This window comes from Rhinoderma darwinii, chromosome 5 (genome assembly GCF_050947455.1).
Source record: "Rhinoderma darwinii isolate aRhiDar2 chromosome 5, aRhiDar2.hap1, whole genome shotgun sequence".
NCBI lineage: Eukaryota > Metazoa > Chordata > Amphibia > Anura > Rhinodermatidae > Rhinoderma > Rhinoderma darwinii.
This window is the reverse complement of record NC_134691.1, coordinates 324,673,201-324,696,927: the sequence shown is the minus strand read 5'-3', so window position 1 is coordinate 324,696,927 and position 23,727 is coordinate 324,673,201. Positions and strand designations below refer to the sequence as shown.

At 41.5% G+C, this 23,727-nt stretch overlaps 1 protein-coding gene across 6 annotated transcripts in view; it reads left to right on the top strand.

The window, feature by feature from the left end:
• RUNDC3B (RUN domain containing 3B) overlaps positions 1 to 23,727 on the top strand; it is a 141,971-nt gene that overhangs the window by 104,797 nt on the left and 13,447 nt on the right. For 2 of the 6 annotated variants that reach the window (XR_012847773.1, XM_075827643.1), the window contains exons 9-10: positions 6,130 to 6,264; positions 14,910 to 14,959. The exons of 1 other annotated variant lie outside the window; for it this stretch is intronic. Coding sequence is in view for 3 of the 5 variants with exons in the window: in XM_075827643.1 (XP_075683758.1) it covers positions 6,130 to 6,264; positions 14,910 to 14,959 (185 nt within the window). In the remaining 2 variants the exon portion in view is untranslated. The remainder of the gene's footprint in view (positions 1 to 6,129; positions 6,265 to 14,909; positions 14,960 to 23,727) is intronic. 3 more of the 6 variants (XR_012847774.1, XM_075827642.1, XM_075827646.1) reach the window with 2 other exon arrangements.

Genomic DNA, 23,727 nt, shown 5'->3' with positions numbered 1-23,727 from the left:
ACTTTACTATTCCCTATAATGGAGTTGGGTCTTTTTAGATGCTGTTCATGTGCTAAAGTCATGGCAATAATGGTGATTGGCAGACAAAAGCTGGCTAACCATTTAGATGGCTGTTAGATGAGCATTCGGCTGACAGCTATCACTTCTAAATCCGCCATAAACATGCTCAGCCAAGCGTATATTTTTATTTCAATGGTTATTTTGCAATGAGGAGCTGCCAAACTCTTCTGGGAGCAGCTTATCTGCAGGTCGAACTGAAGATCAGCCATATTGAAATCCAACATTCCCCTTTTTTCTCCCCACATCTACCATCAGGGGACAGTCAGGAGGCCCCCATACACAAGAAGTTGGCCATGCACATAAGACAAAAGTTGGTCTCGCCTACCAATTTTGTTGGGATTGATCGATGGTCTCGTGTATGGGGACCTCTTAACTGTACCTCAACGGCAGATGTCGGGGGAAAGAAGAATCAGGCATTTGAATTTCAATATAACTTTTGTTAATGTCTAAATGGGCCTTCAAATGGAATGTCTCATATTTATTTTTAGTTGCCTTAACCCCTTCCCTCCGCAGCCATTTTTCAGATTTTCACTTTTGTTTTTTCCTCCCCACTTTCAACAAGCCATAACTTATTTATTTTTCCATCAATATTGCCGTATGAGGGCTTGTTTTTTGCGGGACAAGTTGTAGATTTTCACAGCACCATTTGTACCGTATAATGTAGTGGAAAACAAGAAAAAATATATATATGGGGTGGAATAGGAGAAGAACAGCAATTCCTCAACCTTTTGGGTGGTTTTGTTTTTACGGTGTTCACTGTACGGTAAAAATGGCATGTTAACTTTATTCTGCGGGTCAATACGATTTCAGCGATACCAAATTTACATAGTTTTCTTTGTTTTACTTCTTTTACAAAGAAAAAACTAATTGTTAAAAATAAAATTTGAGTTTTGTCGCCATATTCTGAGAGCTGTAACTTTTTTATTTTTTCGTCGATTTAGCGGTGTGAGGGCTTATTTTTTGCGGGGCGAGCTGTGGTTTATATTGGTACCATTTTGGGGTACGTGAGACTTTGATCACTTTTTATTTCATTTTTTGTGGGAGATGAAGGGACCAAAAAACAGCAATTCTGATGTTTTTAATTTTTTACGGTGTTCACCGTGCGGACTAAATAATGATATATTGTAATAGTTCAGACTTTTACGGAGACGTCGATGCCAGTTATGTTAGCTTGTTATTTTTTTTACATTGTGCTTGAGGGAAAATGTTTTTTTTTTAGCTTTTAATTTTCTTTTTTTATATGTTAACAAAAAACTTATTTGACTGTTTTTTACTTTTTTTTTTACTTGTCCCCCTAAGGGACTTTAACAAGCGACTAATGTATTGCAGTATATCGTGATTCTGACAGTCTCCTATGAAGGCTGGCACGGCTTCATAGGAGTACAAAGATGGCGGACCTGGGGGCCTTCATCAGGCTAAAATGCTAACCAACGGCACCCCCTGATCTCGCCACGGGGGGGCCTCTTGGACGTCCCCCTGTTATTAGTCATCGCTATTGACCGCGGCATTTAACGGGTTAAACAAGCGGGATCCCGCTCGTTACCCGGAAGTGTCGCCTGTAACACACAGCCGACACACTCGCTCTATGCAGCGGGCTCAGCCCGTGAGCCTGCTCCATATTCCCCCACTCGGCGTGCGCCGTATATATACGGCGGGTGTCGTAGAGGGGTTAATTCGATTTTAGTCTATTTTAAACTTTCCTGGGAGTAGTCATTTTGTAAACACAAACTTCCTTTCTGTATTGTATGTATAGACAGTGCAGCAGCGTGTGTTTGCTTTATGGCAGCTGAAATTAATAGGAGTCAATTAACAGGAAAATGTCATAGATTATTACAGTCTCCAGGAAATGATGGAGTTCAGCCACCTCCCCCAGAGATCCGGGAGAGAGAGGGGAGATGTATACAGAGCCTTATCTACAGTATGTGCATATTGTTTCTATTCTGCCTTATCTAGGCTTCCAGCAGTACTATAGAGCCCTGCCCTATAATGGTAATGAGATGACTCTGCACATTATATCTCAATCTACAAAGCAAAGCTGACAAGTGAGATGCAGAAAACAAAAAGCATCAGCCTACAGCTCTAGTGGCCAGTGTGAAAACTGGAATATTTCAAGATTTATTTTTTAAGTGGATAGTCACATAAAAAATAAACTTTAAATTTTTTTTTTTTTTTTTAAAACTATATGTTTAGAATGAAAACCTGCTCTAAATAATATGTCATTTTCTGATACACATAGGATAGCATTAGAACAGCTATCTCCCCTGAACTCTCCAAGCCATTGCCAGACATATCAGACCACGGCTTATCTCCTGGCAGAGCCCTTTGAACGAATGGGGGGGGGGGGGGGGATCAAGTTTATAAATCCATATTGATGTAAATTTCTGATGTGTGTCCATAAGATGATGAAATGTTGAATTCCCCTTTAACTATATTAAGGTTTATTTTTATTTGTATCTTTGTGTATAATGGCTAAACCAGATTTTTATTTTACCTAAGTGTTTAATAAAACTAAATGTAACCATCATTCTTTCCATTGTAATCCTGTCTGATTTCCCACATTGCAGATATAACTATGTCTATTATCATTTTAAGCTGAAATTTCAGAAAGCATTTTCCTAGGGACCTAAACAGCCAAAAAAAAACAAAACATACACACACACAGTGATTATATTAAAGGTACCATGGAAACCACCAGATCTCATAAATAATGTGCGCTAATATAGATTTCTAGACAGGACTGCCTGGTAGGAATTGTCTGAATTAGATAACCCCTTTTAATTGCAAGTGGCAAGAAGGGGTCCCTGCGCTAAGTGGCAAACAGGGGTCTCTGCGCTGGAGGACCCCCAGTCCTAATTCATGGGCAGGACAAGTTCCCGTGGTTCTAAAAAGAAGGCGTTTTAGAATGCACTTTTACACTCCGTGCCTAAACTTTAGCTCGATAACTATGAGCCCTACACATACCGACTATTGGCTGTAAAAAATAACAACGGACTGTCGTTTTTAATTTTATTTTTTATTCATTCCATTATTTTTTATCCAACGCCCCATTCCCCAGTGGTACACTAGGCAGCTGCCTTCTTCACCTACCCTTAGTTTTCCAGGAAAATACATATCTGGCAGTTCCAAAGGGGTATGAGAATTCTGGAAATTAGTGGTGATCCAAGATGATAAACTTTACCGATGTGATCTACTCACATGTATCTAATGCTTGGTTCAGACCTCAGTTGGTGTCTCCGTTGTTCTGCTCCGTCAGATGAGAAGAACAATAAAAATACCGGAAGCGCCAATTCCGTCGTACGACAGACACCACCGACGGCTGACTGAACCATTGAATGTTATGGGTTTTGTTGGGTTTCCGTTGGGGTGTCTGTGGCTTTTCCGGAAACTATAGTGCAGTATATTCAACCGGATCTGTGACAGAGGCCCCTAACGGAGCCGCCAACACAGATGTGAACGAGGCCTATCCTTCATTTTATTTCCGCTGTAGGTAGAGCTTAGTTGTCACATGACACCGATGTAGGAAGGGGTAATTAACATACAGCTGACACAAAGCCTGGCCTAAAAAAAAAATTCCAGCCACAGTGCTACAATGTAGAAAATATATAGTAACAGAAAAGCTTTCACAATGTAAAGAACATATACATTCCTATAAGAATATGAACATCATAGAGGGGGTCCCTGCCTCAAGACCCCCCTCCGTGAGTCAGCAGGGAATGGCTCTAGGTTCTGGAATATTCACAACCGTGTTTTACATGGTTCCCCCTATTGGCGCTGTGTAACGGTAGGGGAAATATAGATGTGCCGGCATCTCCCGCTAATGATGACAGCTGATCACCAGACGTTCCAGCAGCCGAATACATGGAAATTAACTTATTAAACCATCACTAGGTGTAAATTAACATTTTCTAAATGTGTTTTTATGTGAAATTCCCATTTTCCTTTTGTCTTTATTTCTCCTGTCATTGCAGGGAATTAGGTAAAATTATTGTACAATGATGCGCTCTTCCACACCTGCACTTATGATCATGGATCCTAGATGATCGAGAATCTGTCAACATTCATTGCATCAAAATAATACATAGCGGAAAAATTATCTTGACGATAATTTTGTGCAAATCCTCTTTTTCCAAACTAAAGTAGAATATACAGTATGACTTGGACTCATGCATGGAATTGCTACATGGCTTAAAGGGTATTCCCAGAATACACATGGGTTTTCCCAGAATCCACAGGATAGGCTATAACTGTCTGATCACTGGGGGCCCCACCGCTTGAAACCCCGCCGATCGCAAGAACGGGGATTCCAAACCACCTGTTTGTCCTCATTGCTCGACCGCAGTGAGGAGGACACTTAATAAAGTGGCGGTTGAACATGCACGCCGCCTCAGTTCATAGTCTATGGGAATGATAGAAACAGCCTTTCCGTCAGTCTCATAGAAATTCAATGGAGCGGTGGGTGCATTCTAACTCCCGCAGTAAGGAAAAATTGGGGGTTCGTTCTTGCGATCGATGGGAGTCCCAATGGTGGAGCCCCCAGCAATCAGACAATTATCACCTATCCTGTGGCTGATTTTGAGACAACCCCTTTAATGAGGTGATATAGAGAAACATTGTTTTATAACAGGTCAGTCAAATATGTTATAAAAGTCGGGGATTGTCAAGCAGCTGGGACTACTTTCAATGCCAAGAACTGGCCTATCCAGGTGCCAACCATCAATGGAGAAGTGGCCCCGCATACTTCGTCACCCTTTACTGAAATGAATGGGAGTTTCCGAAGCTACCTTTGCAACCATTTGTATTTTATTGCTTCACCATATCTAAATTAAAAAATAAAACAACTTTGCATATACTAGAAATTAAAAATCTCCTAGCATTTTGTGTTTACAGCTCCTATGCAGACCTATGTGTCTCAATGGTTACAGAATCCAAACCGACCCTGTATAGTCTGATCCTGCAGTCATATTGACTCCTAGCTGTCTCCTTCTTCTTGCTAACTGAATGTATATAAGTAAGCAGTAAGGGACAGAGGAAAGTGAGAATGACTGCAGGATTAGATTATTTGTTTGTACGTAGCCACGGAAACACATAGGTCTGCATAGGAGCTGTAGACGCAAAACAGTAGCAGATTTTTAATCAAAACTATTTGCTTCACTTTCTATTTTAGATACACCGGAGGCATAAAAAACATTAGTTGCAAAGGTGAATGACATTTTCTTTAAGGTTTTTTTAAATTTATCTCAGTCTAACAGATGCGGCAATCCCAAGGGTGACAACCATTAATGGCAGCCATTACGGTGCCCATAGGGATTGTCATCCAGCTTTGTCATCATAACCCCATGAAAAGCAAATAAATCTGCATTGTCCTGAATGGAGTATAAATATATATATATATACACACATGCAGATTTATATGCCATCCATTATAGTGACCTATAGGCACTGTAATCTTTATCAATTTTCCACTGATCCAGAATTAGCAAGAAAAGTATTTTTTTTATGGCTGCCGTTAGCATATGTTACCCCATGTAGCAGACATATTGGGATATTTCTCAGTCACTCTCTATAGCTGATCTGGGGTCACTGTAGTTTGCAAGAACAAGTTGGTTTTAGTCCCGTCCACCAGGGAAGAGGAGGACACGCATGTATAGCCTGGTCTCCCCCTGTTGAGATTTGTTATAGAGAGCTGTTCTGGAGACCGAGACTATAATGTAGTAGTAGTTTTTTTATGATCAGTCCAATCGATTGATCAAAGCATTGTGGTGAGTAAATTTTTTAGTTATAGAGTAGAATATCTTGTGAAATCGGAGTGCCTCTTTAAAAAATATCTTCTACCAGCAAATATGACTTAACGGATAGGACATTATCACCAATACTCAGGATATGCCTGTTCTTTTAGTGCACACATAGGAAATCATGTCTTCTTTATTAGGCCATTGGGATGTCGGCCTTTCGTAATATTCCAGCCATTTTTCATCTCCATTCCCCTGTGAGCGTCCATCGTGCCTCCATTCGTTGTTTGGCCTCTATGTTGATAGAAAATGAAGGAGTTCCCTGTCTATATCTTCACAGGACTGTACTAAAGAATAATGACTTAAGATCAAGACAGGAGTTAACCACTCACCTGACCAATCAGTGGCCTTCCCCAGGAGCTCTGGATGTTAAAGCTGTGGCCCTGGAGACATTGCTCAATGAACGGTGGGATGAGTAAGTGTAATATGTCATTGTTGTCACCGCAATTCCAGCAGGAGGACTAACCTATAGACCCGAGTGCTCCACGCAGACCGATCGATGGCTGACAGCAACTTATGAAGACACATTAATTCCTGGGGCCCTCAAAGTGTGTTCCACACAATACATATATTGGGTTAAATTAAATTTCTGCAGAACGGCCCCTATGCAGTAGTCGGAGCCATCTGCTTCCGGCTCCAACTACTGCATACCCTTCAAAACATCCAGCGCCCGGAGGCAGCTTGGGCGGCTAATCGGACTGGGTGTCGGACCCCCACCGATTATATACTGATGACCAATCCTGTGGATAGGTCACCAGTAGTCCGTTCGTGGACAACCCCTTTAATATTCATCTCAATGATTGTCATTTGGAAATTTTGATACTGTCAAGACTGACATGAATATTGATTCAGAGCCTAATATAGCTAGATAGGTTTCTAAGAATTACAATTAAACAAACACTCCATGCAAAACTGATACACCCTAGTGCAGGGCCTGCGGGAGACGGAGCATGGCACAAGGAATGAGAAAACATGACTATCATGCTCCGCCCCCTCGGATCCTGCTCCGGGCATTACAGAGCTGAACAGTTTTTCCTGGAAAGGCACATTTAAGCTTTTGAGACAAGTGGGTGAGGTACAGTATTCCTAGTAAGTGTCATTGTATATGACAATTCCAAAAACTTCTGATCATTTTGCTAGGAGTTCAACCCCTTAAGAATACAGCCTGTTTTCACCTAATGGACCAGGCTATTTTTTTTCAAATCTGACGTGTCACTTTATGTGATAATAACTTTGGAATGCTTTTGTTTTTTCAAGCGATTCTGAGATTGTTTTCTCATGACACATTGTACTTAAAGTTAGTGGTAAAATTTGGTTGATACATTCAGTCTTTATCTGTGAAAAATACAAAACTTTAGAGAAAATTTGCAAAAATTTGCATTTTTCTAAATTCAAATGTATCTACTTGTAAAACAGATGGTAATACCACACAAAATAGTTACTAGTTAATATTTCCCATATGTCTACTTTATGTTGGCATTGTTTTTTGAACATTCTTTTATTTTTCCAGGACGTTACAAGGCTTAGAACTTTAGCAGCGATTTCTCACATTTTCAAGAAAATTTCAAAAGGCTATTTTTTCAAGGACCAGTTCAGATCTGAAGTGGCTTTGAGGGCCTTATATGTTATAAACACCTTATAAAACACCCCATTTTAAAAACTGAACCCCTCAAAGTATTCGGAACAGCATTTAGAATGTTTCTGAACCCTTTTGGTGTTTCACAGGAATTAAAGCAAAGTGGAGGTCAAATTTACAAATGTATTTATTTTTTGCAGAAAATCTGCATTAATTTTTTTTTTTTTCTGTAACACAGAAGATTTTACCAGAGAAACGCAAGTTCATATTTATTGCCCAGATTCTGCAATTTTAGAAATATCTCACATGTGACCCTAGTGTGTTACTGGACTGAAGCACCGGCCTCAGAAACAAAGGAGCACCTCGTGGATTTTGGCACCTCCATTTTATTAGAATATATTTTAGGCACCATGTCAGGTTTGCAGAGGTCTTGTGGTGCCAAACCAGTGGAAACCCCCCCCCCCCCCAAAAAAAAAGACACCATTTGGCAATCTACACCCCTCAAGGAATTTATCAAGATGTATAGTGAGCATTTTAACCCAGCAGGTTTTTTTGCTGAATTTAGTGGAATTGGGAAGTAAATACGAAATTTTTTTTCCTATAAAATGTAGAAATCTTCAATATTTACAAGGCATAAAGGAGAAAAAGCACCCCAACATTTGAAAAGCAATTTCTCCCGATTACGGCAATACCCCATATGTGGTAATAAACGTCTGTTTGGACACACGGCGGGGCTCAGAATGGAAGTGCCATTTGGCTTTTGGAGCTCAAGTTTGCTGGATTGGTTTTCGGGTGTCATGTTGCATTTGCAAAGCCCGAGGGACCAAATCAGTGGAAACCTCCCAAAAGTGACCCCATCTGGGAAACTACACCCCTAAAGGAATTTATCAAGGGGTATAGTGAGCATTTTGACCCCACAGGTTTTTTGCTGAATTTAGTGGAATTAGGCAGTGAAAATGAAAATCTAAGTTTTTTCTAATAAAATGTATCTTTAGCTAAGACTTTTCCATTTTCACAATAGATAAAGGAGAAAAAAGTACCCCAACATTTGTAAAGCAGGCTCTTCTGAGCACGGCAATACCCCATATGTGGTGATAAACTGCTGTTTGGACCCACAGCAGGGCTTAGAAGGGAAGGAGCACCATTTGGCCTTTGGAGCTCAAATTTAGCTGGAATGGTTTGCGGCGCCATGTCGCATTTGCAAAGCCCCTGTGGGGACAAAACAGTGGAAACACCCCAAAAGTGACCCCATTTGGGAAACTACAATCCGGAAGGAATTTATCAAGGTGTATAGTGAGCATTTTAACCCCACAGTTTTTTTGTTGAATTTACTGGAATTATGCTGTGAAATTAAAAATTACTTTTCTTCTGATAAAATGTGGAAATTTTGAATTTTTACGAGGCATAAAGGAGAAAAAGCACCCCATTATTTGAAAAGCAATTTCTCCCGATTACGATAAAACCCCATATTGGGTCATAAACTGCTGTTTGGACACACGGCAGGGCTCAGAAAGGCAGGAGCGCTATTTGGCATGCAGATTTTGCTGGCTTGGATTTTGGGCGCCATGTTGCATTTGCAAAATCCTAAAGGTACCAGAGTACAGTGGTAGCTCCCAAGAAGTGAACCCATTTTAGAAACTACATCCCTCAAGGCATTTATCATTTGCCTGGACATATGACAGGGCTTAGAAGTGAAGAGCACCATGCACATTTGAGTTCTATTTTGGTGATTTTCACACAATTGGCCCACAATTGCAGGGCTCTGAGGTCAAATAGTAAAACAAACCCCCAAGTAGTGACCCCTATTTTGGAAACTACACCCCTTAAGGCATTTTAAGGGGTGTAGTGAGCATTTTGACCCCACAGCTGTTTTTTCATGAGAAATTAATGCGCAGCAGATGGTGTAAAGTGAAAAGTGCAATTTTCCACTGATATGCCATTTTAGTGCACAATATGCTGTGCCCAGTTTGTGCCACCAAAGACAAATACCTCATAAAATTTGAAGCGGGTTCTCCCGGGTATGGCGATGCCATATATGTGGATGTAAACTGCTGTTTGGGCACGCTGTAGGGCTCAGAATGGAGGGAGCGCCATTTGGCTTTCAGCGTGCACATTTGCTTGGTAGTAGTTCTGTTTGGGGTATTGCTGGTATTTCAGTTTATAATGTGGGGGCATATGTAAGCTCTGCAGAGTACATCAGGGTATAATAAGAAGGTATAATAATGGGGTAAATAAATAATAATTTATAGATATGTGGCCGGTGTCGCACTGATAAATGGTGCCCAATCTTAACCACTTTTGGAACACTCTGCACATTTTGTGTCTATATATTCTGAGAGCCAGAACTTTTTTATTTTTTCTCCACCGGATTTGTGTGAGATCTTATTTGTTGCGGGACAATCTGTAGTTTTCATTGGTACCATTTTGGGGTACACGTGATTTTTTGATCACTTTTTATTCCATTTTTTGGCAAGTAAGTTGACCAAAAACCAGCAATTCTGACAATGTTTTTTTACTTATTTATTTACGGCGTTCACTGTGGGCTATAAATGCCAATTTTACTTTATTCCGTGGGTCGATGCCATTACGTTTTTTTTTACGTTTAGCAGCGTTTGCGCAAAAAAAACAAAAACTTTTTTAAAAATGTTATTTATTTTTTATGTCACCATATTCTGAGAGCCATAACTTTTTTATTTTTCAGTCAAAAAAGGGCTTGTTTTTTGCGGGACTGGTTGTAGTTTTTATTGGTACCATTTTGGGGTACATGTGACTTTTTGATCACTTTTTATTCCATGTTTTGGGAGGGGTGGTTATAAAAAAAATAGAGATTCTGGCATTCTTTTTTACTTATGTTTTTTGCGGTGTTCACCGTGCGGGAAAAATAACATTACAGTTTTATAGTTTGGGTTGCTACGGATGGGCCGATACCAAATTTGTGTACCTTTTTTTAACGTGTTCACTTTTTTCCTATAATAAAAAACTTATTATAGGAAAAAATGCGGTGTAGAAACTTTATTTTGACACTTTTATGAAACTTTTTTTTTTGTCCTACTAGGAGTCCCCTAAGTCCCCTCAAGTCCTGAGGGCCTGCACCTCTGATCTTTACACTACCCACGTAGTGCAATGCATTAGAGCGGTTAGTCATTTACTGACAGCAAGCCTATTAGGTCCCTTCTCTGGGTGGGGCCTAATAGGCTATCGTACGTGGCAGACCAGGAAGCCATTGTTAGACCTCTCAGGTTGCAATAGCGGAGATCGCCAGCTTGACGATCACATCGTGTCAATGCCGATCGCTATAAACTACTAAGATGCCGCGATCGCTTTTGATCGCGGCATCTAAGGGGTTAATGGCAAGGATCAGAGCTAGCTCCGTTCCCTGCCATTACAGTACAGTGTCAGCTGTCACATACAGCTGACAACGGTGGCTGATGTCGCAGGCTCAGCTTCTGAGCCTGCGCCAACTTTCTTTAGCGACCGGAAGCCTTTTAGGCCCCGCCTCCAGGTGGGACCAGCAGGCTTCCGTACTTGGCAGACAGGAGGCCATAGTTAGGCCTCCGGTCTGCCAGAGCAGCCATCGGAACTCAGTGATTTGTATTGCAGGGTTCCGATCTACTAGGAAACACCATAGATCCGGCTCTCGCTTTTGAGCACTGCATCTAAGGGGTTAATCGGCCGGATCGGAGGCTAGCTCCGGTCCTGGTCATGCAGCAGGGTGTCAGGTGTAATATACAACGTACCCATATGTTGTATTGCATTAAGTCCTTAACGACAACGATGTACCCATACATTGGATGTCGTTAAGGGGTGGACAGGTGTGGCGCTGTTTCTATAAGAAAGCAGACATGTTTTCTAATCCTGTACAAAACCTATAACATACTGGACAATTTCTCCATTTATCTTTATAGCGGTCAGAGTTAAATAACAAAATTCTGGCTTCTCGCCACCACCACTAGAGGGAGCTTAACAACTTTGATTTGATCATAATTCCTCTTAGATCAGCGTTCAGTAGATCACAGAAGCCACTGGAGATCAAGCACATCCGAGAGCAAGTCTGTCGGATTTCAGAATGAGCGACATTATGCAGCTTGCTATATATTGGAATACATGCAGGCTGCAGAACGAAAATGGTTGGAAATTGTAAATAAAAACCTACTACAAAAATTTGTGTTAGCACAAAATACATGCAATAAAAAAAATTGCCCAAAAGGTGTCCATACCTGTAAGGTACTTACAAAGTTACCTAGATATGAATGTAGATTATATTAGCAATTGTAAGATCACTTCTACCAAGTATATGTTTATACATAAATATAGCGTTAGGACTAATGACATTTGGGACCATGATGCTTTGTTCCCCTTTACTGCTTCTAGGCATCACAATGGGGTTTCCAGAGCAGTTTTCATCTTTTTAGCCTTTGAGAATTTTTAGAAAACGTGTATAAATATAATGATCACTTAAAATGAATCTCTGGTAAAAAAAAAAAAAAATACAGTAGGGAAATACAGTACAATTCCTTTAATTGGGAATTAAAGGAGTAGGCTCACCCCAGAAATTGATGGCATATCGCTGGGATATGTCACTAATGTTCGGTTCTTAAAGTTGATGGCCGTCCATGCGCCAGCAGAAAACAAAGTGGCACGAGGCATTCCAAGCACTGCTGTCCCTTCGTTCTTTGTTACGGCAACTGGACCCCTGCCAATCAGACGTTGTGGCATATCCTCGTGATATTCCACCAATGTCTGGGGTGAGCCAACCCCTTTAATAGAACCTGATAAAGTTTGGCATATGAGATATTATTTGCTGTAAACAAGTTGCGGATTATCAGAATTTGACTATAAACTGATTGTGGATTTTTGGCCCCTTTACAATGATCGGGGAAAGGTTAGTTTGTCGGCTGATCACATCTTTTATTTGACCAGAAAAATGGTCGCTTGCACAAAATGCAAACTGTATGTGGACGAACCATCGTGTTCACAAACCTTCGTCCCGATATATTCCGATCATTGTTTCATTTGAATTAAACAAACGAACGCTGATTGACAAACTGTATTGTATCTATATTCTGCCATGTAAAAGGGCCCGAAACGAATATCTCTGTATTCATTACGGAGTCTCTATCCAACAGTCCTAGAAGACATCAGTCAGAGACAGTCAGACAGGGCAATCAAGGCATTTGTGATTTGCGGCAAATTTATTTGGATCGAATTTCGCCGCAGAATCGGCTCCGAAACAAATTTTGGAAAATTCGCTCATCTTTACAGTACATGTGAGAAAATTACATTGGTGACGATTGTGATCTCGGACCAGTACTGATTTCCAGAATGAAATGTCTCAATAGACAACTCAAACCCCTTTGGTACTGAGATTTCTGTCACTGCTTTTGATATGAATGGCCGTTTGCTTAGTACGTTGTATCAGATTTCCATTAAAGCCTTAACAGACGAACGTAAATATCGTCCGTGTGATGGATTTTTTGTTACAGCAGTTACACGGACGCATGTATATCTATGGGCTGTTCACACGGCCGTTGTTTTAAAGGACCGTGTGAAGGACCCATGAATAAATGGGCCATGTCCTATTTTTGTAAGTTTTCACGGATCCCTCAATAGATCCGTCTATGAGGGATCCGTGAAAGCGGGTCCCACACGGGTGCGATTTAGACCTGAAAAACAATTGTTCTTCATGTCCGAGTTTACACTTGTTCATCTAAAAAGAGCCAAATAGAAATCTCTGAGCAGTCCCAAAGGATTTAGAGCTGTTTTAAGAGACCTTTCATTCTGGAAATCAGTTGTGGTCCGAGATCACAGACATCACATGATCTTCTCACATGTATCTATGACGTATCAGAAGATCATTTTGACTGCAGTTCCCCCTTAACTGATATGACACTTATTGACATGTGTTAAATTTGTTAAAGTCCCTTTAAACAGACCGCAATCCAAAAGTATGACCCCCCATTACAGGTGACCGTTGTATGATGGGTGCTCAGTGGACAATTGCTGCTTTCCTGCCGTTTGTAAAACCCTAAATAAACCGTGAGCCATCGCTGTTCTGATTGAGATGTTTGCGGCGATGAGTATGAAGGATGTGATTTTCTAGAACATCATAATGGCTAAAATGACATGTGCTACTCTGGGGAGAGAGGCAGAAAATGCTCAAATTATTAGTTATTACACAGCTCTGCTGCCCACACACGCTGACAGATTGTGTTCCACTTGTCAGTGCGGCTGTGGGATTTTCAACCTACGGCAATTTTCTGTTTACTTAAAGGGAAATTGCGTAGTTATACCTCAGCTTGACCCAACATACAATATAAGCATTGAGCTGTCCAGACCAGATAAACCCTTTAAGGCCTCCTTCATACGCACTTTGTTCTTTTAGTGTTTTTTATTTTCTTGTAAACATTTTTTTATGTTTTTCATAGCAGTTTTTTCAGGCGGTTTTTTATTTTGTTACATCTGTAACATGCTTTTTTTTTAATGGTGTTTCTGAAATCCTATAGAAAACGTATGGGAAAAACGGAAGAAAAAAACAACACAAACAAAAAAATGCTGTTTGTAGTGCGTTTTATATTTCAATATAGACTTTAATGTAACATCTGGCCACACGAAAAAAAAAAAAAAAATCGCTGGAAAGAAAAAGGCCACTAAAACGGTAAGTTCACACAGGGTGGATACGCTGCGTGAAGGTACACAGCATATCCGCCCTGCTGCCCGCAGGGAATTCTGGCCGAAAAAAAGCACCAAATTGTGGTGCCGTTTTTCGCCTGGGAAATGACCGCTGCAGAAATCCTGCAATGAAAAAAAAAAGCTATACTTACCGTGGCGACACGTCCCTCTGACGTTCTGCAGCCCTGGGATGATGTTTCATCCCATGCGACCGCTGCAGCCGTCACATGGGATGAAACGTCATCCCAGGAGGCTAGGTAAGTATGAGATTTTGTTTGTTTGCCTGAGTTGCGATTTTTACAGCGGAATCACAGCTTTTCCACCGCAAAAATCGTAACCTCTGCTATTTGTTGTGGGTTTTACCTCCCCTTTGAATTCAATGGGGAAAACCCGCAACAAAAAAGCAGCGATTACGCAAATACAATTGACAGGCTGCAGATAAAAAAACTGCACCGCAGGTCAATTTCTGAGCGTTTTTTTCCGCTTATCATTTCCGCAGCGTGTGGATGAAATTTGTTCAAATCTCATGCCCTCTGCTGCCACTGTATTATGCTGCAGATTTTCCGCAACAAAATATACATATATTCCTAGAAACTCCTTTTATTTATCTCCTCTCCCCTTTAGGTTTTGTTTTTATATACGTACAACATTGTGCCCGCTAGTAATGCAGCATGCTTGGCACGCAGCTGGTTTGCAGGAATTGCGCTTCGTTATGTATTGCCAGACTGAAAGGTGTTAACAAATTTTAATTTCAACCTGAATGTCACATAATCTGAACAAGAATAAACTGAACATTGCTATTTCCATATGAATAGGCAAGAGCGGCTCCACGGCACCGATAAAAGAAGCCAACGTGACGCATCAGGTCAGACAGTTTTCTTTAGAATAGGATTTCTAGCACTGGCACATTAAATTACTGCCTAGTCTGTTGTGCAGTTTAATCACATTCACATTTGGAATTGTTATATACAGGGAATTTGGGATTTACTGCTGCGTTGAGATTAAAGGAAGAGTCAGAGTTCATGGCGTTAGAGATGAGGGCATCGTGCCCATTGTGATCCAGACAGATGGACGTCGCTGCTGTGCCACTAAGTCATTATAATGTTCACTCTCACTTAAAAAGACAAGGTGGAGTGTTACTGGGGAAAAAAAATTCTGTTTTAAAAATCAATAAAAAAATGTAAATATGAAAAAAAAAAAAAAATCCCTCCATAGGCAGCTGTTATATATATATATATATATATATATATATAACAGCTGCCTATGGAGGGATTTTTTTTTTTTTCATATTTACATTTTTTTATTGATTTTTAAAACAGAATTTTTATATATATATATATATATATATATATATATATATATATATATAGTGTAACCTATAATGTGTAACCTGCATACTGAATGTTGGACCTATTCCCTTCTCCCTACTGGTTTCTGTCCAACTATACAACGATACCTGCTGAGTGGGCGGGCTCTTCCTGCTGTGATGTCAGAGCTGTGCTGTGTGCTCTGAGCCAATCCGATGTCTCTCCTCCCCTCTCCCGCTCATGCTGTGTTAGTTAAACACTGAGCGAGAAATTGCAGCTGCGTCTCCTTCCTTCCACCTCCTTACTGTCTAGTATATAGTGTTTTGCCATAGAAGGATTTTTTAGAGGACTGAGGAGGTTTCTGAAAATTTAGGGTATGTTCCCATGGGTCGGATACAACCAACAACCCGCAGGGGATTCCGTCCAGGAAAACCACACCAAATTGTGGTGCAGATTTTCGCTCGAAACCTCCGCTGCGGAAAGCAGGGCTGGTACAAAACAAAAAGCCAATACTTACCCCCGGCCATTGTGATTGTGACGCATTCCTCTGTTGTCTGTGAAGCCGGGCCTCCTGGGATAATCCTGCAGCCCATGTGACCGCTGCAGCCTGTGATTGGCTGGAATGAAACGTCATTCCAGGAGGCCGGGCTGCACGGGGAATAGAGGAACGCGTCGCTATGACAATGCTGGGGGGTATGTATTGGCTTTCTTTTATTAATTTAGATTTAAAAATATATATATATTATTTCAAATTTGTGATTTTTGTGGCAGAATTGCAGCGTTTCTACCGCAAAGATCGCAACATATGCTATTTGAGATAGGACTATAGGGCACAGGCTATAAAAACATTTCCAGTGAATGTAGAGGTGCAGAAAGATGATGTTAATGAAAATGCTACCTCTCTTAAAGAGGATCTGTCACTAGTTTAGTAATGCCCAATCTCCTCGCTAATCTAATAGGCGCCGTCACACTGATAATACTAGTGAAAATTGTGTCCCAAAACGTTTATGGTTTTAAAAGTTATGAGCTTTTTTTCTAAATATGTAAATGAGTGACCGCAGCGATTCTTCTGAGGTGGAGCCTCCTCACAGCCTCTGACGCTGTCCTATCAGCATGAAGCTGCTTCACACAGTGTGAGAGACTGAGGCTGGAGGGAAGGGGGAATCACTTCAAATAGCCATATCTCCGGCTGTGGACCATCTAGAACAGCGGTATGATCAGGCTGTGTTGCTGGGCTGGGAAGGGGGAGAAGCTGTATGCTGATTGGACAGGGTCATACAGAAAACATTACACCGCCCAGAGTGAAAAGAAAATCACCTCCTATTTGGCTATTAGAGTCACATTTAAATATTTAGAAAAATGCTCATATCTTTGCAAATAATAATTTTTTTTTGTAAAAATCACACTGTAGTTATCAGCGTCACAGACCCTATTAGATTAGTTAGGAGATAGGGAATTAATAAACTACTGACAGATCCTCTTTAACCAGGGCCAGTTGTAGGTGATGGCAAACTAGGCAATTGCTAAGGGCTTGTGTTTTCTACAACACCGCATGGATATGAAACCCCACAAGGAAAGCTAAACCACCCAGTAGTATTTAGGTTATGCATGTGGTATTATTTGGGTATTGAATTGCAGTATTATGTAGAAACTATATAGCAGTATCATGTGGACTCTTTAAAGGCTATGTAAACTTTTTTTTTTTTATAAAAATCTCAGTCTGTGTTTGGTGCAACTTTCAAATAAGGCACCATGCACTTGAATGTGTTTTTGCGGGTGAATTGCGGCCCCATTCATTTGTATGGGCTGATGACCACGACCGTGGTTTCCACCGGCCGTGCATTGCCCAGGAGCCAGGCTCATAGAAATGAATGCACGCAGCCAAGGGCATGACCCACGATTTGCGGGCGGCCCGCGGGTGACACTCCGCAGCCATCCGAGCTGAAAATCACAGCCGTGCATACCACTATGGTCGTGTGCACGAGGCCTCAGTTTTTATTTAAAATAATTTTAACTTTTTGAGATACAGCTGCTTTGTATTCTCTATACAGAGCAGCTGTATAGTTTGCTGAATCCTGTACCTGTCAGGTCAGCGGTACGGATGGTGTCAGTGACAGCGGGTCCTGTGTGTCTCTGACCTCCACCTCTTATCTATCACATCTTAGTTCATAATTTAGATGTGATAGATTACAGGTGGATTCTGCTTGTCAGAGTTACGCAGGACCCGCTGATACTGAACCAGTCAGTCCCGTGTACCTGATGGATTAGCGAATGATACAGCTGCTCTGTATACAGGATACAAAGCAGCTCTATCTCAAAAAGTTAAAATAATTATTAATAAAAACTAATTTGAAAGTTCCACCAAACACACTGATAGACTGTAAAGGATCTGCCAGACACAGCTTCTGTGTCGACGCCCATGGTTAATCAGTCTGCATCTGCTCCTAGGTCTAATAGAGTGACTCGATCTGCTACCACTCCGGCTGGTAGGCTGAGGAGTGGGAGAACCTATCACAGCCTGGCCAGACGGTTCTAGCTCCCGCCCTCGGTCTATGTATACCTTCATTTGCTTCTTGTCTTTGCCTGTGATTCTCTCTTGTTTCCTGGCTCTGCTGCTCCTGCTATTACTATTGACCTCAGCTTCATATTGACCCTGGCTTTACTGACTACGCTCCTGCTCTGCGTTTGGTACCTCATACACTCCTGGTTTGACTCGGCTCGTTCACTACTCTTGTTGCTCACTGTGTTGCCGTGGGCAACTGCCTCTTTTCCCTTAGCTTCTGTGTTCCCTTGTCTGTTGGTCTGTCGGGCACATATTGAGCGTAGGGACCGTCGCCCAGTTGTACGCTGTCGCCTAGGATGGGTCGTGCAAGTAGGCAGGGACTGAGTGGCGGGTAGATTAAGGCTCACATAGACATTTTTATTTTTAAAAAAAAACAAAAAACCCCAACGCTTTCAGAGGTGTACATAGCATTTAAGGGAGTATTATGTGGATAGTGCATATTTTGTGGGTAATATTGCATTAGCACTATATGGCAGAATTACGTGGGCTGAAGTTACAAAAAAAAAAGTGGCAAGTGGGGGCTACTTTGCTTGTTGCCCAGGACCATATATATTTCATATAACCGCTCCCGTCTAACAAGTTTTTCTATTGTATTTACCAGTAGTGATTTTTATAGCATCGTAATACATTCCATGCTGCGGGACAAAGCGTCACAAAACGTGTAAAAACCGCAATACAGAAAAAATCCGGAACAAGATTAGAGCTCTAACCCAGATACAAAATGGAGACATAGTAGAGAGAGAGAGCCGTCTATAAGAGCTTACAATCTAAAGGGTAAAGAAACAGATTTATTTTGCCTTTTTTACACGAGAGAATTTAGGGATTTGTTATATATATATTTTTTTTCTTTTAAGAAAAAAACCTGAGAAAAGGTTAAGTGCAGAACACCTACCAGCTTTTGGCATTTAAACAGATTTTAAATATCAGCTAATTCATTAGCAGAAATGTTACAGATTCGGGGGGAAGAATATTATCTGCAGTTGAAGTAGAGAATGCGCTGAATAAAGTAATTGCAGCAATTATAATATTGACTTTTGGATAAACTTTGTGCTTTAAAAGTGATCAGAAAAACATAGTTGCTTTCTTGCAGACACGGCGGCAGTTTTCACCATGGGCCGTGTCTGGTATTACAGCTCAGCTGCATTCACTTGAATGTGGCTTAGCTGCAGTACCACAAACAGCCCATGGAGAAGGGTGGCACTGTTTCTGGTAGAAAGCAACTATGTTTTTAAATTACAGTTTCCTTATGCTAGATACATAACTGCAGTCATTTCACTTTTAATAAAATTTTTATATAAAAAGTTGAGTAACTTTGCACACGTTGCTTTACTGTCTTTGTAACGATTTTCAGGTTTTCAATGTCATTATTACCATTTATATACATTGCTCCTGTTAAAATTCTACTATGTTCGTGCAGTATTATTTGTGTACGGTAAAGAAATATCATTTATGCACTATAGCGGTATTATTAATGTGTATGTTATAGCGCCACTTTTTGTGTACGGTAGAGCAGTACTATTTATTTGTACAGTATAGCAGTACTACAGTATATGTGCACAGTATAGCGGTACTATTAATGTTTACAGTATAACGCCATTATTTATGTTTTACTGTCAATACAAATTGTAACTGTCGTTACATATATGTGTGTGTGTGTGTGTGTGTGTGTGTGTGTGTATATATATATATATATATATATATATATATATATATATATATATATAAAAGGGTTACATTACATTTCATGGGGAAGGAGACACGTTTAGTTCAATTCTAGGTGTGTGAACAGGGGCGAGGAGAGACACTGCATATTTGCCCTCGCTAATATAAGTCTGTCCATGCATTACACGGACAGTTCATTGAATTCAACAGCCTTTAAGTCATGCTTTATTTCCCCTGTGGTGGACCTGCAGTGATACTTAGCTTTTGCTGCCACATTCTGCCACAGATTACAGCTCATCACTGGGGGCCCCATAAGTAAGGAAATTAAGAGTGGCAGATTAAGTAGAACATAGGCCTTGGGCTGTTCCCCAAACTTGGGCCCGCCTTCTCCATCGCCGCCCTGCCACGCTGTGTCTATAGTGGGCCCTACCTTTCTGTGCGAGCATTGACAAATGTGTGTTACGATACTGAATGTCCCCATAACTGATAGTATCACACTGTGTAGGGACACATCCTCCTGACAATGGGAATGGTAACACCTATTGGTCTACTAGTCCTCTACTACACAAAGACCTTTTGTGGAATAGTGCAATGCAGTGCCCCCGGTAGATAGTGCCACAGTGCCCCTTTAGATTATGCCACACACCTACCACTGTAGATTGTGCCAGTGTCCCCTGTAGTGCCACACTGCCCACTATAGATAGTGCCAGTGTCTCCTGTAGATAATGCCACACACAGCCCCCTGTAGATAGTGCCACACAGCCCCCTGTAGATAGTGCCACAGTGCCCCTGTAGATATCACCACAGTGCCCCCTGTAGATAGTGCCACACGCAGTGCCTATGTAGGTAGTGCCACAGTGCCCATGTATGTCGTGCGACAGTGTCCATGTAGGTTTATGTCACAATGTTCATGTAGGTTGTGCCGCATTGCCCATGTAGATAGTCTCATACACCCCCTGTAGATAGCGGCATAAATACACTGTAGATAGCGCCATAAATCCCCTGTAGAAAGTGCCATAAATCCCCTGTAGATAGCACCACACTGAACCCTGTAGATAATGCCGCACTCACCACCCTGTAGATAGTGCTGCACTCACCTCTCCCCGTTCCCACACCGTGCTCTCCTCCAGCGAAGCAGACCTGGTCTCTTCTGACTAGGCAGGTGGTACGCTCATTTCACTGCGCCGCCTGCATCGCTGAATGGTGGGGAAGGTAACCGATGGTTCCCTTGCCTTGCTAGCACTGTCAATTGTATCCGCGTCCAACGAACTTGGATACAATTAGGTCCTATAGTATGTAAGAGCTTATATAGTATAGTAAGTGCTTTTATTCTTTGCCTTGGGCCCCTGGGCCACCGCCCTAAACGTCCCTATGGGGATCCGCAACTTTATTAAGGTCAAGGGTGTTGTTAGTATCTAAAAATATCAGAGGCACAAGTCCCAAAGCATTTTGCCCCCCCCCCCCAAATAAAAATATATTTATATTAAAGACAGCATAGCTATGAAACAACATTTAGAACATGATAGGCTTAGATGCACAACCTCATCAGTACACGGTCGCTGGTAATTACTTTATAAGGACACCTGTACCAATAGATACATCAGCCCTGCCCCTGAATAATTTTCCCCATTATAAACTAATGTATAAACAGTATGACAGCTTACCAAATAATATTAGTGTACGGTTACCACATATATCTACCACACAGAGCAATACAACCAATAATATCACCGTGCAGTGCCCATACAATTCTTACCTGGCGCTCAACAGAGTATAATCACCATACTGTGCCCAAACAGTGATTACATACCATGACTACATTGGCACTCTGCAGAGTTTAATTATGCAGTGAATGTAGTACAATGAATACAATACAATACAAAAAAATCCAGTGATTCACAGGTGACGTTTCTCAAATTGGACTCGCTCACTTTCCTTCTCTTCTCCATCCAACGCCGACTACCATGCTGACTTCTTCCTGCCACCATTTGTTTCTGCAGAGTTGGTTCTCCCTTAAGTGCACCATGTGGTAATAGTGCCCTCCTTAGTGTCCCATAAAAAAATCGGGGCCCTTTATTGTCCCCATAGTAGCAGCTCCCCCTTGTTTGCCCCCACACAGTAATAGTGTCCCCTTTGTGCCACGTACACAGTAATGGTGCCCCCTGTGTGAACCCCTGCACAGTAATGGTTTTCACTGTGTGCCCCAACACAGTAATGGTGCCTCCTTAGTTCCCCCCCCCCCTCCTCAGTAAAAGTGCCCATCCAGTATTGGTGTCCCTTAGTGTCCCCACTCAGTAATGGTGCCCCCTTAAAAGTTCATTAAGTAATGCTTCCCACATATTCCCCACTCAGTAATGCTGCCCCATAGTGCCACCAATCAGTAATAGTGCCCCCACTCAGTAATAGTGCCCCTACTAAGTTCTGTGTCCCCCCCATAGTGCCCCAACTAAGTAATGGTACTTCCATGGTTCCCCCACTCAGAAATGCTGCCCCTCTAGTACCTCCTACTTAGTAATGTTGCCCCTTTAGTGCCTTCCACTAGTTCCCCACACAGGAATAGCCATTCAAAAAATAAAACTAATCCTCACCGAGCCCAAACGGAGCTGCTCAATCTCTTTAGGCCTGCGGCTTATGAGAAGCTGGAACTGGATCTCTGCTTAGACCGTCACGATTACAACACTGCATCTCGCCGACCTTCCCAGGAGCCGTGTTTCTGCATTTTATAGGCTGCAGGCCCTAAAGTGGCCTGTAGCCTATAAGAGTGAATGGCCGAGCAGGGATAGTATTCAACTGTATCTGCATCCTGAGATCTGGGATGCCCGATGCTAGTGACGCCACGATTAAGTTGGTGTAATAGCTGTATCTGCTGTGATTGTAGCATCATTGTTTTTTACTTTTGGGTATCCCGACCGCGCATCTTTACACAATAATCTAGCCCCAATCCCCAGTTCAAGGGGCTCAAGGCCAAAAAGAAGCTGGAAAATGCCTCATATGTCAGCTCAATCTAATTGCGCAAACTCCATCACGAGACATTAAATACCTCGAAGAACTTGCATATTTTGACATTACAGACATCATAATACAGATAAAGAGGAAAATAACGTCAGATGAGAATGCATCGGAGACGTTTTAAAATGCACGTGATTCTTAAATCCAGGGAAATTGAACTTTTATGTTTTCACGTGGATTTCCCCTTTAAAGAGGCTCTGTCACCCCATTATAAGTGGCCTATCTTGTACATGTGATCAGCGCTGTAATGTAGATTACGGCAGTGTTTTTTATTTAGAAAAACGATCATTTTTGACGGAGTTATGACCTATATTAGCTTTATTCTAATGAGTTTCTTAATGACCAACTGGGCGTGTTTTACTTTTTGACCAAGTGGGCGTTGTACAGAGGAGTGTATGACGCTGACCAATCAGAGACCCCTCAGCGTCATACACTTCTCTCCATTCATTTACACAGCATATATGGTGATCTTATTACATCGCTATGTGCAGCCACATAAACACACTATGACGTTACTCAAGTGTCCGGACAGTGAATAGACATTACCTCCAGCCAGGACGTGATGTCTATTCACAATCCTGACACTTCTGTAGCGTTTGTTTGAGATTTACAGCAAGGCAAGCGTAATCTCGCGATATTACGATGTAACCTGTCATTTAAAACGAGATTACATTTGCCTTGCTGTAAATCTCACACAGACGCTACAAAAGTGTCAGGATTGTGAATAGACATCACGTTCTGGCTGGAGGTAATGTCTATTCACTGTCCGGACACTTGAGTAACGTCATAGTGTGTTTATGTGGCTGCACATAGTGATCTAGTAAGATCACTAGATGCTGTGTAAATGAATGGAGAGAAGTGTATGACGCTGATTGGTCACTGATTGGTCAGCGTCATACACTTCTCTCCACAACGCCCACTTGGTCAAAAAGTAAAACACGCCCAGTTGTCTATTAAGAAACTCATTAGCATAAATATAAAATAGGTCATAACTCCGTCAAAAATGATCTACATTACAGCGCCGATCACATCATGTACAAGATAGGCCACTTATAATGTGGTGACAGAGCCTCTTTAAGTAAGTTTGACATC